This window comes from Chrysochloris asiatica, unplaced genomic scaffold, assembly GCF_000296735.1.
Source record: "Chrysochloris asiatica unplaced genomic scaffold, ChrAsi1.0 scaffold00028, whole genome shotgun sequence".
NCBI classification, from domain to species: Eukaryota; Metazoa; Chordata; class Mammalia; order Afrosoricida; family Chrysochloridae; genus Chrysochloris; species Chrysochloris asiatica.
Window position 1 is genome coordinate 6,357,223 of NW_006408546.1, and position 15,777 is coordinate 6,372,999.

General features: G+C 37.7%; 1 protein-coding gene across 1 annotated transcript in view; it reads left to right on the top strand.

Moving 5' to 3' along the window:
* Window positions 1-15,777, top strand: part of ACPP (acid phosphatase, prostate) — a 101,648-nt gene that overhangs the window by 65,198 nt on the left and 20,673 nt on the right. The window contains exon 10 of the mRNA XM_006846639.1: window positions 5,377-5,546. Within this exon, the coding sequence (XP_006846702.1) occupies window positions 5,377-5,546 (170 nt within the window). The remainder of the gene's footprint in view (window positions 1-5,376; window positions 5,547-15,777) is intronic.

Sequence of the window (15,777 nt, forward strand, 5' to 3'; positions counted from 1 at the left end):
TAAGCCATCGTCACAGCTGTTACATTTGAGCCCATTGTTGCTGCCACTGTGTCAATCCACTGACTGTCCACTTTACCTGGCATCATGCTTTTTCTCCAGGGACTGATGCCTCCTGATAACATGTCCAAAGTATAAGAGACAAAGTCTCTCCATCCTCGTGTCTAAGAACATTCTGGCTGTACAACTTCCAAGACAGATTTGTTTGTTCTTCTGACAGTCCATGGTACTTTCAATATTCTTTGTGAATACCATAGTTCAAATACATTCATTCTTCTAAGATCTTCCTTTTTCCTTGTCCAACTTTCACGTGCTTATGAGGCAATTGAAAATACCATGGCTTGGATCATGCACACCTTAGTCCACAAAGTGGCATCTTTGCCTTTCAAAGAGGATTTTGCAGGAGATTTGCCTAATGCAATATGTTGTTTAATTTCTTGACTGCTTCTTCCAGGAGTGTTGATAGTGGATCCAAGCAAAATGAAGTCTTTTCAACTTCAATCTTTTCTATATTTTTCATGATGCTATTTATTGGTCTAGTTGTGAGGATTGTTGATTTCTTTACATTGAGATGCAATCAATAATGAAGACTAAAGTCTTTGATCTTCATCATTAAACATTATAAGTCCTCTTCACTTTCAACAAGTAAGATTGTGTCATCTGCATATTGCAGATTGTTAATGAATCTTCATCCTGATGCCATGTTCTTCTTCATATAATCCAGCTTCTCAGATGATTTGCTCAACATACAGATTGAATAAGGATACAGGAGCTCTGGTAGTGTAGTGGTTACGAATTGGACTGCGAACCTCAAGGTCACCAGTTCGGAATACCAGCTGTTCCATGGGAGAAAGATGAGGCTTTCTACTACCGTAAAGATTTACAGACTCAGAAACCCCGTACAGGGTTGCTCTGAGTCGGAATTGATTGCATGGCACATAACCACCACCACAGTACTGGTGCACATTTTTCCTGATTTTAAACCATTCTGTACCCCATCTGTTTAAACAACTGCTTCTTTGTTTGTGTACAGGTTCCTTGTAAGCACAACTAAGTGTTTGGAATTCCCAATCTTCGCAATGTTATTCATAACTTGTTATGATACAAAAAGTCAAATGCCTTTGGATAGCCAATAAAGCACAAGTATACATTTTTCTGGTATTCTCTGCTTTCATTGGACACTGACAATGATATCCTTCATTCATTGTCCTATTCTGAATCTATCTTGAATTTATGGCAGCTCCCTGTCGATGACCTGCTGCAACTGCTTTTTAATTATCCTCAGCAAAATTTTACTTGCATGTGATATTAATGAATTGTTCAAAGATTTCAACATTCTGTTGGTCAGCTTTCTTTGGCATGAGCACAGATATATGATAGCCAGTTAGTTGTCTTCCAAATTTCTTGGCATAGATTAGTGAGTGCTTCCAGTGCTGCATGAGTCTATTGAAAGATTTCAATTTGTATTCTATCAAATTTGATTTCAATTTCTTTTTGTCAGTGCTTTCAGTGAAGCTTGAACTTCTTCCTTCAGTACCATCAGTTATTGATCATATGGTACCTCTTAAAAAGGCTGAACATTGACCATTTCTTTTTGGTATAATGACGGTGTATTGCTTTCATCTTCTTTAGTTTCTTTGTGCATCATTGAATAATTTGCTCATGGAATCCTTCAATACTACAACTCAAGGATTGATCTTTTTTCCTTCAGTTATTTCAGTTTGAGAAATGCTGAGTGTGTCCTTCTATTTTAGTTTTATGTTTGCGCAGTCATTATATTTGATTTTGTCTTCTCGAACTGACCTTTGAAACTTTCTGTTCAGCTCTTCTATCTCCTCATTTCTTACATTTGCTTTAGCATCTCTATGTTAGAGAGCAAGCTATAGAATCTCATCTAACATCCATTTTGGTCCTTTCCTTCTTGCTTATCTTCGTAATGAATTTTTGTTTTCTTGCTGTGTGATGTTCTTGATGTCATCCCACAACTCTCTGGTCTTCAGTCATTAGTGTCTAATGCATTAAATGTATTCTTGAAACGGTCCCTAAACTCAAGTGGGATATACACAAAGTCATTTTTTTTGCTCCTGTGGATTTGTTTAAATTTTCTTCAACTTCAGACTGGACTTTCATATGAACATTTGATGGTCAGTTCCATAGTCTGCCCCAACTTTGTTTTGGCTGATGATATTGAGCCTTTCCACTGTCTCTTCCCACAAATGTAGTCAATTTAATTCCTGTGCATTCCATCTGATGAGGCACAGGTGTATAGTCACCATTGATGAATAAGTCACTGGTCTTGCAAAATATTGTCACGCGATCTCCAACATTGTTTCTATCTCCAAGGCCATATATTCCAATTACTGATCTTTCCTCTTTGTTTTCACCTTTCGCATTCCAATCACCAGTAATTATCAATGCATCTTGATTGCATGTTTGATCAATTTCAGACTGAAGAAATTGTTTGTTAAGTATTGTCGAGTCAGTTCTGATTCATAATGACCCTGTGTAGAGTTTCTGAAGATCCATTGGTGGATTTGAACTGCCAACTTTTTGGTTAGTACTCCAATACTTATCCTACAGTACTGCACCAGGAGTCTAAAGAAGTTGGTGGAATTCTTCAATTTCATCATTACTGGCTTTAGTGGTTGGTGTATAAATTTAAATAATAGAGGTATTAACTGGTCTTCCTTGTAGGCATATAGATATTATTCTATCACAGACAATGTTGTACTTCAAGATAGATCTCGAAATGCTCTTTTTAATGATGACTACTATGCCATTCCTCTTAAATTTGACAAATTGGCCAATACCAGTCCATCTCTGCTAACTAATACCTAGGATATTGATTGTTATGTGTTTTATTTCATTTTTGACAATTTCTAATTTTCCTTGATTTGCACTTCATGCATTCCATGTTCAGATTATTAATGGATATTTGCAGCCATTTCTTCTCATTATGAGTTGTACCCCATCAGTAAATGCAGGTCCTGAAAGCTTGCTCTATTCATGTCATGAAGATGAACTCTACTTTGAGGAGACAGCTCTTTCCCGAGTCGCAGTTTGAGTACCTTCCAATTTGAGGGGCTCATCTTCTGGCACTCTGTCTGGCAATGTTCTTCTGTTGCTCATGTTGGCATCTTCTAGCATTATATCTGACAGTGTCCATAGGTTTTCAGTAGCTAACCATTCAGAACTAGTCAGCCTCTTCTTTCAGCTCATCTTAGAAGCTCTGCTGAAACTTGTCTACCATGCATGACCTTGTTGGCATTTAAACCACTGGCGGCATAGTTTCTATCATCACAACAATATAATAGTATCAGAAGTATTTTAAAACATTTGTGGTCACTAAAAGGAGTCCTGGTGTGGCATTGTGGGTTAGTGCACCAGACTGCAAAGCTGTTTGAACTGCAAGGTCAGAGGTTCAAGCTCACCAGAAGTTCCTTGGAAACCCTATACATGGTCGCTATGGGTCAGAACTGACTAAATGGCACATAAGAACAATAACAATTGTCTATAATACATTTTGAAAGTGATATTTCCAAGGACTTGTATATAACATCTAACAGTTTCTGTCATGATGTCACTACTCTAAGATGACTCTCGTAAATTTCTCTTTTAACTTTTCAGTTGCCAAGTGACCTCTAGAAGCACATCATACAAGCCTTCCTGAGGTTGATCTAAGTTCACTGTTTGTCCCTAAACAGTGCTGCTTTTTTTTTTTTCTTTCTTTTTTAAATAAAGTACTGAGAGAGCACTCCTATTAGTATGAGAGATTGTAATGCCTCAAATATATAGCCATCTCCTCTTTCATAGGGATAATATTGTAATACAGTCATGTCTAAATCTATATGTTATAAAATTCAGATCCATGTTTATACTTGGTAAAGAGAAGGGAGATAAATTCATGGAAACTATTTTTTTAAATATGCAAATTAAAATAATAATGAGATATCATCTCACACCAGCAATAATAGCAAAATTCAGAATAAAAGAAAACAACAAATGCTGGCAATGATGTGGAGAGACTGGGATCCTCCTACATTGCTGGTGGGACTGTAAAATGGTAGAGCCACTGTGGAAAATGGCATAACTCTTTCTCAGAAGGTTGAAAATAGAAATACATTATGGTCCAGCAATCCTTCTACTTCATATATATCCACAAGAAAAAATAGCCAGGACATGAGCAGATCTATTCACACCAGTGTTCATCAAGCACTATTTACAATAATAGAAAGATGGCCACAGCTTAAATGCCCGTCAATGGAAGAGTGCATAAACAATTTTGGTCCATACACACTATGGAATACTATGCTTTGAAGAATAATCATAAATCTGCAAAATATCTCATAACATGGATAAACCTAGAGAACATTATGTTGAATGAAATTAGTCAATCACAAAAACACAAATATTATACAAGACCACTATTGTAAAAACTCAAAAAAATGCTTTCATACTAAAAGAAACATTCTTTGATGGTTACCATGGGTAGAAGGGAAGGGAGAGTAATTCACTGTCTGGAGAGTAGACACATGTTAACTCTGGTGAATGGGAGGGCAATATGCAAGAAGAGGGAGGTCAATACAAGAAGAAGGAATTTGGCAAAAGAATGATGAAGACACAGGGAGGTATGCCAGGGCTAATGGGGATAGAGGTAGGTAGTGATACATACACAACCTTGGAACAACAATGTTCTGTGTGTACATATCATGGAGAGAGACACAGAGTACAAGAGGAAGAGTGGGATATATATATCTGATATAGATATATATATCAGATATATATATACCACAAATATGTGAGCGTTTTAAAGGGGATATTTATACATGGGTAACTACAGGGAGGAGCGGGATAAGTGTAGTTGCAGGGAGGGGATTGTAGTCATTGAGATGAAACAAAGTATATGATTTGTTGAATGTAAACCTGATGATCTTGTCTGTAAGCCTTCTCTCAATCTACAATAAAAAGTTTAAAAAATATAGTGATAGGGGAAAAGAGAAAGAACAGATGAGAAACATGAAAGTTAGACAACAAGAGAGGAAAAACTCAACAGCCCTCATCCACTTCCCCCTACTCCACACTTCATATTCAGAGTCTCATCTAAGTCAGGTCTGGCTTCCTTAAGCATGTTAGCTTCTCTGATCCTCCTAGTCCCACATTCTATGACCTTGGTTATTCAACAAACAAGCCCCTCCCACTTATATTCTCCAGATCTGGCCCATATACCCCAATCTCTAATCATTATCACCCCTAAATTGCCCCAAATCTCCTTGTTGCCATAAATACTTTGACTAATTTCTCAACTAGCATGTGGAAAGAAATTAGAGGAAATTCAGCAACACAGAAGTAACAGAGCTGTTTCCTGTCTTCTATTACCAGGGAGTATTTCGTGGAGATGTACTATCGGAATGAGTCGAAACATGAGCCGTATCCCCTCACACTGCCTGACTGTACCCACAGCTGTCCTCTGACCAAGTTTGCTGACCTGGTTGCCCCTGTTATCACTGATGACTGGTCTTCAGAGTGTATGATCACAACGGACCACCAAGGTATTGAGGGTGTTACAGATTAGTATGTTTGCAGTGTTCTGCAGAAAGGGCAGAACCACATTTCTCAGGACAGATGATACTTTGAGAATATTCCTTGACTTTAACCCCCAACTTTGAGGAAAATGGGTTTTGGTTGGTAATTGTGTTTCAGGGACACCAAACTTCATGCAACTTCTGCCTTGCTACTGGGCCCTGACTCCACTTACCTTGACTTGTTTTTTTTTTTCAATGTTTACATAAGGGGGCATCTGTGCCAAAAAATATAATCAGAGATAAAACTTGGGTTAAAGTTCATTGGGCAGTTATGACCTGTGTGATTGGTCATATACATGACTTTATCACAAAATTATCTCTCAGAAAGAGTGAGTGGGTGTGTATATGAGTCCTTACAGTCTCTGATATGAAAGAGTGCTCTTTCATTATTTTATTTTTAAAAGCACATTACTGTTTGGGGAAGCCATATTAACTTAAACCAATGTCTATAAAGTTAGCATGAGGTGTTTATAGAAGTCATCTATTATTTAAGAACTCCTAGTCAACCAGCATATTGCATTAGACAAATCTGCTGCAAAATACCTCTTTAAGTGTTAAAGAGCAAAGATGTCAGTTTGATGACTGTGGTGTGGCTGACTCCATATTTTCACATGTATGTGAAATTGAACAGTGAATAAGGGAGACTGTAGATGAATCAATGTACTTGAATAATGGTGTTGCAGAAGAATATTAAAAGTACCAAGGACTGCTAGAAGAACAAACTAATCTGTGTTGGAGGAAGTACAGCCAGAATGTTCATTAGAAGCCAGGATGGGAAAGCTTCATCTCTCATACTTTGGACATGTTATCAGAAGGGACCAGTCCCTGGATAAAGACATCATAATGTGATGGGTCACCAAAAAAAAAGAGGAAGACCGTCAAGGAGATGGATTGATACAGTAGCTGCAACATTGGACTCAAATGTAACAATTGTGAGGATGGCACAGGACCGGGCAGTGTTTCATTCTGTTGTGCATAGGGTTGCTGTGAGTTGGAACTGACTCCACAGCACACCAAAAACAACAACAAGGAAATTTTGTTTCAGTAGTATTATATGAGGCTATTCTAAAGTGAAACAGATGTCAGGCAAAATGTACAATCTAGGCTGGTAACAAGGTAGGTAAGAGTTATTTCTAGGCTAATTAATGAAGGAATAACACTTCTGTTAGTTCCAGCCTTCTCACCATGAGAGGCAAAAATATGAGATGCAGTAGAATTTGGGGAAATCTTCTAGGCTGAAAACATGATACTGTTTTAACTGGATTTAAGAGCTAAAATAGAAAAGCATCTTTGTATACTTTGACCCTGGAATATCCATGTTCCTTTTGAAGAAACCAAAATCAAACTTGAAATAAAACTTGGATATATAAATAATATATTTTGCAGTTCTTGGGAGAGGTATCAGGCAAGTAAATAGCCTGTTAAGAACAAGATATTCAGGCTCAACACATCAGAGATGAGAACACTGATAGGTAGAGCTTCTTTTGAAACTCCTGTCATAAGAGATGTTGCATCTAAAGTTGATTTAAGAGAGGAAAAATGATGAAAGATATCAAACTGGAACAAAACTGGAAACATAGCATGTTCTAAATACCTCCAAGATCTCAAATTATTAGAATGTTGAGAGTGTGATTCTGAAATCTGTTTTCATGACAAAAAGAATGTTAACACTTTGTTTCTGGTATCTTTAGAAAGCCTAAGCAAACTCACAAATCCTGCTGAAACTATTCATTGTACAAGAATTAATCATGTTCAAACTGATATTATTTAAAGTAGTGTGGCAGTTACAACACATCTAAAGAATGTCAGATATCTTCATTAGGGTTGCTGTAACAAAAACACCACAGTGAACAAAAATTCTCACACTTTAGGAAGTTAGAAGTCCAGATTAAAGCACCAACTCTAGGGGAAGTTTCTCTCTTTATTGGCTCTAAGGAAGATCCTCAACTTCTCCAGCTTTGGCATTCCTCGGTTCCCTGGCATCTCCATGTGACATCTATCTTTTCCCCTGGTTGGTGTTTGCTTGTCTCTGCCTGTGCTGCTCTTTATATCACTCAGGAGTGATTAGGGTTAGGACACAGTCTATACTGATATGGCCTCATTAACAGAACAAAGGAAACCCCACTACTATTTCAGATAAAGATTAAGCTGATGGAGGTCTCTGCCTCACGATTGAAGATGAGAACAGGAAGTTCACAATGTGGTTGGAAAGTACAGAGATGCATAAAATGCAGAATAACAAATGTTATGACTTGGATTGTATGGGTTATGATGCAACCAAGAGTTATCTAGATTTGTAGGGAGGCAGTAAGGAAGGCCCGTGAAGGTTTCTTCCTGAAGATGACAAAGGAGTGTATTAGAATGCACCATATGAATGATGAAACTTATCAAACATATCAGTTTGCATGAAGGTTCCGGATAATGTGATACCAGGCAACAGAAAGGCACTTATCAAATGTCCTAGTAGCTTGAAGCTGGAATGGATAATGGCATTACTAAGCAAAAGAGTCAGGGTTCAAAGAGATTCCCACAGGTTTCATTCAAGAGAGCAATTGTTTTATTATGAAAAAAGTAGCTAGCTAGATGATAGATCATAAAATCTGCTGTTTTACCCATTCTTAAATGTACAACTCAGTGACATTAACCACATTCACAATGTTGTACACCCATTATCACCATCTAGTCCCAAAATGTTTTCATCACCTTAAACAGAAATTCTGTATCCATAAGCAATAATTCCCCCATTTTCTCCCACCTCCTGTCCCTGATAACCTCTGTCTCTGTCTCTATAAATTTTCCTGTTGTAGAATCATAAAATATTTATCTTTATGTGTCTTTCCCTTTGTATCATCACTTAGCATAATGTTCTCAAGGTTTATCCATATTGGAGAGTACATTAGAATGCCATTCCTTTTAATGGCTGAATAATATTCCGTTGTATGTTTATGGCACAATTTGTTTGTTTATGCATCTGTTAATGGACACTTGTGTTGTTTCCACCTTTTGATCTATTGTGAATAACGCTGCAATGAACACTGGTGTACATGTGCCTGTTTTATTTCCTGTTTTCAATGACTTTGTGTATATATACATAGGAGTGAAGGATTTTATCTGTTGTGTTGTCTTTCTATCTGTCCCTGAAGCTGTACCTGATATGGATTGGAGCTCAATAAATATTTGATCAATTAATGCACAAATTAGTAACCTTTCCTCCCTGAACATACTCTGTTCTATCTTAACAGCCATATCCAGTAACATAGAAACCATTTTGTTACCACCTTTTCCATCACCCCCCATGTCCAATCTGTCACCTCCTCTAATCTAGGCTACCTGTAGTATGTTTGTAAAAGTCTCTTCTACGAAAGATGAACATCAACAATTCAAAAGAGAGAAATACAAATAAGAAGCATCAAAACATGTTTTTGTTTGTTTTCAAGAAAAGAAAAAAGAAAATTTAGGGGACAATGTTATTCTGGAACCAGCTCTTATAGGTCTCAAGAATGGAATGTAGCATCTCTACCCAACCCTGTGTTCAGTGATTTCACTTTGGCAGTTTGAAATTGGTCATGATGAGAGTATTTTCACCAAAGAATAAGCAAATGACTAAATCAAAAGTTCTCTCTGTCTCTTTCCTTTTTCCCCTTCATCACATGGCTTAACAGCTTTAGCTCAAAGAAATCTTGTTATGAGTCTACAGCATAAGGTGGTTTTTGACAAAATGACTTCGATATTTAAACTTCTTTAAGGAAATGAGACTAGATTTGTTCTATATGAGTATGGTCTTAAAGAGTAATAATACTCAGATAGTAGGTAAAACTCTGAGAAACACACCAACATGTCTGTTTTATTTAGCCTCTGTTTTGAGCATAATTACCTTGACAATTCCTTGTGCTTCCATTGCTGTTTAGAGCTCCCTTCTCTCTCAGAAATTAGGCCATCATGTTACAATATCTTCTCACCATGTTGCCATTACCTTCAGTCTCCCTGAACACACACACACACACATATAGACACATAATTTGTTCAAGATTTGGGGACTTGCTTTGATGTACACCAAATGCCTCCTCACTGTCATTCCTGTCCTCAACCTAGACAGTTCTGACAGCCATAACAATGGTCTGCCCACCACACCAATATCTAACCCTAGATCCAGTCAAGTAGAGCTAAGGAAGACAAATCAAGCCATTTTAAGCTATGAGTGTTCATATTTCTATCCCAGTCTCAGCTGAATCTTTCAGCATTGCAGTGTAGATGTATTCAACTTGCCAGGACCCCTTTTCCTACTTTCTAAAGGAAGACGCTAATTTTTCCCAAATATCCAATTCCATTTAGAATTATTCATTCTCAATAAATAACTTAAGAATAGTGAGACAATTATTGAAAACTCTTTTAAAGTTTTCTCTTAGTAGCTTAAATTTACTACCATTTCTCAAGAAAGTGTATTCCTCTTTACTCAGCCTAATTCTTCTAATTCCTTGTGCATATCATCCCATTCCTGCAGTCTCCTCAGGATCTCAATCATCTTTTAGTTAGCTACATGTTCTTCCTCTGCACTACTATTACAAAAATGCTCAAATAGCTCACAAAAAACACAACAACATCCTCACTCTTTTCATTTCCCATATTCTTAAGCTTATAATTTACATTCTCTAGTTTTATTTCCTCATGCCCCTCTAACTCTTTAATATTCTGTAAAATGATGTTTACCCTTCCCTTGTATCTTTTCCGAAGCATTCTAAAACATTAGGTCACCAGTGCCTAATTAAGTGGCTTTCTTTTCCTTTTCTTTTAAAATAAGTATCAATATCCCCATTGTACAAAGAAGGACACTGAAGCTCAGAGATTAATTTATCACAAGTAGTAGAGTCAGAATTAAAAGCTGTTTTTCCAACACCATATTGTTACTACATCATGTACCCTTCCCAGCTTGTGCTGTTTTATGGACTTTTCCCTTTGGACAGATTTCCAAGATAGGAATATGGGTTCAAAGATTATAAATATTTAATAAACAATAGTTACTAATTGGTTGTCTATTATTTATTCAGTATGTGCTATGTACTAGGCATTAATTTTGCTGAGGAAACAGCAGTGAAGAAGATTGTCCCCATGTGGCTTGTAGGTGAGGAGAAAATAGTTTAACAAGCACTAATAGTAAAGTGTGATGAGTAATTTGATGGAAGATCTGCAGGGAAGTCTTGGTGTGGCGTTGTGGGATAAAGCACTAGACCGCAAGGTCTGGTTGCACCACAAGGTCGGGGGTTCAAACTCACCAGCCGCTCCTTGGAAACCCTGTACAGGGTTGTTAGGAATCAGAACTGACTCATCAGCACTTAACAGTAACAAAAAAAAATACAGAGAAGTAAAACAGTAATATAGCAGAAATAATTAGCCTAAGTCTAAGGTATCAGTGAAGACTTCTCAAAGGATGTGATGTTTAACTGAAACCTGAAGCAAAGAAGGAATTAGCCAACTGAATGCGGTTGAGGAAAGAGGTAAGTGTTAAAGACAAAGGAGAGAGAATGTATGAAGGCCAAGAAGGTTAAATATAATGTGAGGGATTTTAGGGACTGGAAAAAGTGTGATATGGTGACAGTACAGGAAGCTGAGTCTGGAGAGGCGAGTGCCACATGCCTTGTGGGTCAAGTTGAGGAATTACGATCATTGTAAAGTTTTAGGCAGATGAGAGATGATGTGACTGGTTTCTTGTAGGAAGATCTCTTTGACTTCATGGGGGAAAGCAGATTGAACGAGGGTGGGACTGAGGGCAGGGAGAACAGTTAGGAGACTATTGCCATCATTCAAGAAGTGGAAGTTTTCTTGACAAGAGTGATGGGAAAAAAGTGTATTTATTCAAAGGATGAAAAGAAGTAAGGTAGACAGGATTTGGACATTAATGGGAAAAGAGAGAGGCTCTTAATATATATTGCCAAAATTATTTCCCCCAAAGTAGTACCTCTCCACCTTGTCTTTAGCAGCTTTCATCTCTTCCCATGTCATGGGATGTCTTTTCAGTCAGATCCAACTGATCGCTCTCTATTCTCAGCTTTGAGAACATTACTCTGTCAAACTCATCAAACCCTCGACAGTACAAGAGAGCATATAATATTCTTTTTTCAATTTAAAAATAATAATTACACACACATACACACTCAGAGTTCTCTCCTGACTCTTCTTTTTTCTCAGACCCTTCAACCAGTTTATATGGAATTAATACCTTTCACTGCCCCCTAAATGATGGTGTCTCCAGGGCTTTGCCCTTGGCTTCCTTATTTATTGTATATTCAGCGTGAGTGAGTATAAACAAACTTCCGTCTTCCACAATCCTCATTTACACAGCTGCATTTAGATTCTAGACCACCCCCACCTCACCCTCAGCTGCCTACTCATCATCTCTAGCTAGGTAATAACTCATCTCAATCCTTATCACCTTTTTTCAAAATCCATTCCATTCATCTAATGTGCTTCCAAACTCAATTCACAGCCCAATCATTTTCTCAGTCACCTAAACTACAGCCTCTCCTTTGCTAGTGTATTTAGTCTGTCACTATAGTCTGCCAAGAGTATCTCTTGAATACCCTTATCTGCATTCCCAGGACAAAATCTGCAGTTCTGAGCCCTCAATATTTCGTCAAGTATATTTTAATAGTACCCTATAAGCTCTAACAGAGTCCTGGTGTAGAGCTGTGGATCAATGCATTGGACTGCAAAGTTGGTTTGAACCTCAAGGTCAGCAGTTCAAGCTCACCAGCCAGTACTCAGAAACCCTATACAGGGTCACTATGGGTCAGACCAACTCCATGGCACTTAACAACAACAACAACAAATGATGTCTAAGGAGCTCTGGTAGTGTAGTGGTTACGAATCGGGCTGCTAACCTCAAAGTCGGCAGTTCCAAACTACCAGCAGTTCCGCAGGAGAAAGATGAGGCGTTCTGCTCCCATAAAGATTTATAGCCTCGGAAACCCTGGGGTAGGGTCACTAGGAGTCGAACCGACTCCATGGTATTTAACAACAACAAGGAGCTCTAGTGGCGTAGTGGTTACGAATTGGGCTGCTAACCTCAAGGGCATCAGTTCGAAACTACCAGCTGTTACGCAGGAGAAAGATGAGGCTTTCTGCTCCCGTAAAGATTTACAGCCTCGGAAACCCTGTACAGGGTTGCTATGTGTCAGAACCGACTCGACGGCCAATAACAACAAAAAGAAGGAGCTCTGGTAGCGTAGTGGTTATGAATCGGGCTGCTAACCTCAGGGTCAGCAGTTCAAAACTACCAGCTGCCAGGAGAAAGATGAGGCTTTCTGCTCCCATAAAGATTTACAGCCTCAGAAATCCTGTACAGGGTCACTATGAGTCGGAATGGGCTCCAAGGCACATAACCACCAGCACCAGCAGTTAACGACAACAACAGCATGAGGGCTGCAGTGTCTCCATATTCTTACCTTCTTCCCAGTTTTCTTATTTTTTTTTTAAACAAAGATTTGGTCACCTATTTCCTGTAGATCATAATAGCTGGTGATTTCCCTTTGCCCTATGGCAAGCCAAGGGCTTTAAATCAGGCCCTCAAGACCTCATGCAGGTTTTACAGTTTGGCATAGTGATGTGATGTCATGAAGCATTTAAAAGTTTAATCCTGGGTTAAGGATCCAGAATTGGTTTCAGGCTCTCTTTCTTCAAGTCCTATCTTTTTCTAAGTCTCGGTTTTATCATCTTAAAGATGGAATGATAAATTGTTTGGAAAGATAAGGAAGATAAAATTTGTAGCCAGTTCTTGACCCAGAGGAAGTTCTCAGTAAATATTATTTATTATGAAATATACTTACTCTTGGCATTTTACAAACAATGATAATAAGTTAGGATTTTTAATATTAAAAAAATACAAACTCGAAACTTAGATATCTGGTCTTACTTTCCACATTTTGTACTCCAACCGTATGTAACTGCTTGTTATTCCTCAACATTGTTTTGTGCAATTTCTTTTGTCTCCTGGAAAAATACCTCTCACCTTAAAATCCCAGATCAAATCTTACTAATAAGACGAAGTTTGGCTAGTTTTGTCTTCAAGGAGCACTCTGGCTGCACTTCTTCCAAAATGGATCTATTGGGTCTTTTGGCAGCCCATGGCACTTTCAATATTCTCCTCCAACACCATAACTCAAAAGCATCAATTCTTCTATAGTTTTCCTTATTCACTTTCCAGCTTTTGCATGCATATGAGGTTACTGAAAATACCATGGCTTGGGTCAGGTGCACCTAGTCCTCAAGCTGATATCTTTGGTCTTCAACACTTTGAACACAAGTCAAAATGTTTGGGCACAACTCAACCAGCTGCAAACATCCATTGAAAATCTTAGGCATTAGTGAACTGAAATGAACAGGTATTGACAATCTTGAATCAGACAATCATATGGTTTACTATGTAGGGAATGAAAAATTCAAGAGGAATGCATCACATTTACCATGACAAAAAAAAAATGTTTTTTGAGATCGATCTTAAAATACAATGCTGTCTGTAATAGGATGATATTCATACATCTATCAGGAAGGCCATTTAATACAACTATCATTCAAATTTATGAACCAACCACAAAAGCCATTGATGAAGAAATTTCTAATGTTAGCCACTTCTTGGAAAACTTATACAGGCTCATCATACATCAAAACCAACTCATTGACATTTAACGTCACCACCACTAACTTCTTCAGTCTGAAATTGTTTAAACATGCAATTAAGATGCATAGATTAGAATTCAAAAGTTGGAAACAAAGAGGAAATATCTATAGAAGGAAAATATGGCCTTGGTGATAGAAATGATGCTGGAGATCCCATGATAGAACTTTTCAAGACCAAAGATTTATTCATTGCCAATAGCAATTACCTTTTTCAAACAGTATAAACAGTGGCTATACATGTGAATCTCTCTAGATGGATTACACAGGAATCACAAAGACTACAATATAGGAAGAAATGCTAAGGAAGCGGAATAGTATCAGTCAAAACAAGGCCAGGAGCCAACTATGAAACAAACTATCATCAATTGCTCATATTCAGCTGGGCTGAAGCTGAATAGAATGAAAACAAGTCCATGAGAGCCTAAATAGGGCCTTAAGTAGGGTGGTGGCTATGTGCCGTGGAGTCAGTCCTGACTTTTAGTCATTCAGTATAGGATTTCCAAGGCTGTAAATCTTTATGGCAGCAGAAAGCCTCAACTTTCTTTCCCAGAATTGCTGGTAGTCTCAACCTGCTGACCATGAGATTAGTAGCCTGACTCATAACCACTATGTAACCAGAGCTAGATATACTTGAGTATATCCCACTTGAATTTAGAGATGATTACGAGAACAGATTTGGCACATTAAACACTAATGACAGAAGACCAGATGAGCTGTGGGATAACATCAGGAACATCATACATGAAAAAGCAAAGCACCATTAAAAAAGGCTGCAGGAAAAAAAAAAAAAAAAGATCAGAATGGATGTTAGAAGAATTTTTGAAACTTGCTTTTGAATGTAGAGATGCTAAAACAACTTGAATAAATAAATTAAGTAAAAGAGCTAAAAAGAAAAATTCAAAGGACATCTTGAGAAGACAAAGTAAAGTATTATAATGAAACATGCAAGAAATATGCAAAGAATTGGAGTCAGAAAAGCAAAAGGGAAGAGCATACTCAGCATTTCTCAAGTTGAAAGAACTGAAGAAAAAATTCAAGGTTTGTCTTGCAAGATATATGGGCTCTATGGGCAAATATAGTCGTCTTTTACGCTGTTTAAGAAGTTACTTGAAATGAACAAATCATTGATTTTGCAAAATTCTATCATGTATTCTCCAGCATCATTTCTATCACCAAGGCCATTTTTCCCAACTACTGATCCTTCCTCTTTGCTCCCAACCTTTGCATTCCAATCACCAGTAATGATCAATACATTTTGATTGCATGTTTAATCAATTTCAGATTGAAGAAGTTGGTAGAATTCTTCTATTTCATCCCCACTGGCTTTAGTGGTTGGTGCGTAAATTTGAATAATAGTGGTATTAACTGGCCTTCCCTGTAGGCACATGGATATTATCTTACCACAGACAGCGTTGTACCTCATGACTCATTTGGATATGTTCTTTTTGACAGTGAATGCAACACCATTCCTCTTCAATTTGTCATTTCCAGCATAGTAAACCATGTAGTCATCAGATTCAAAATGGCC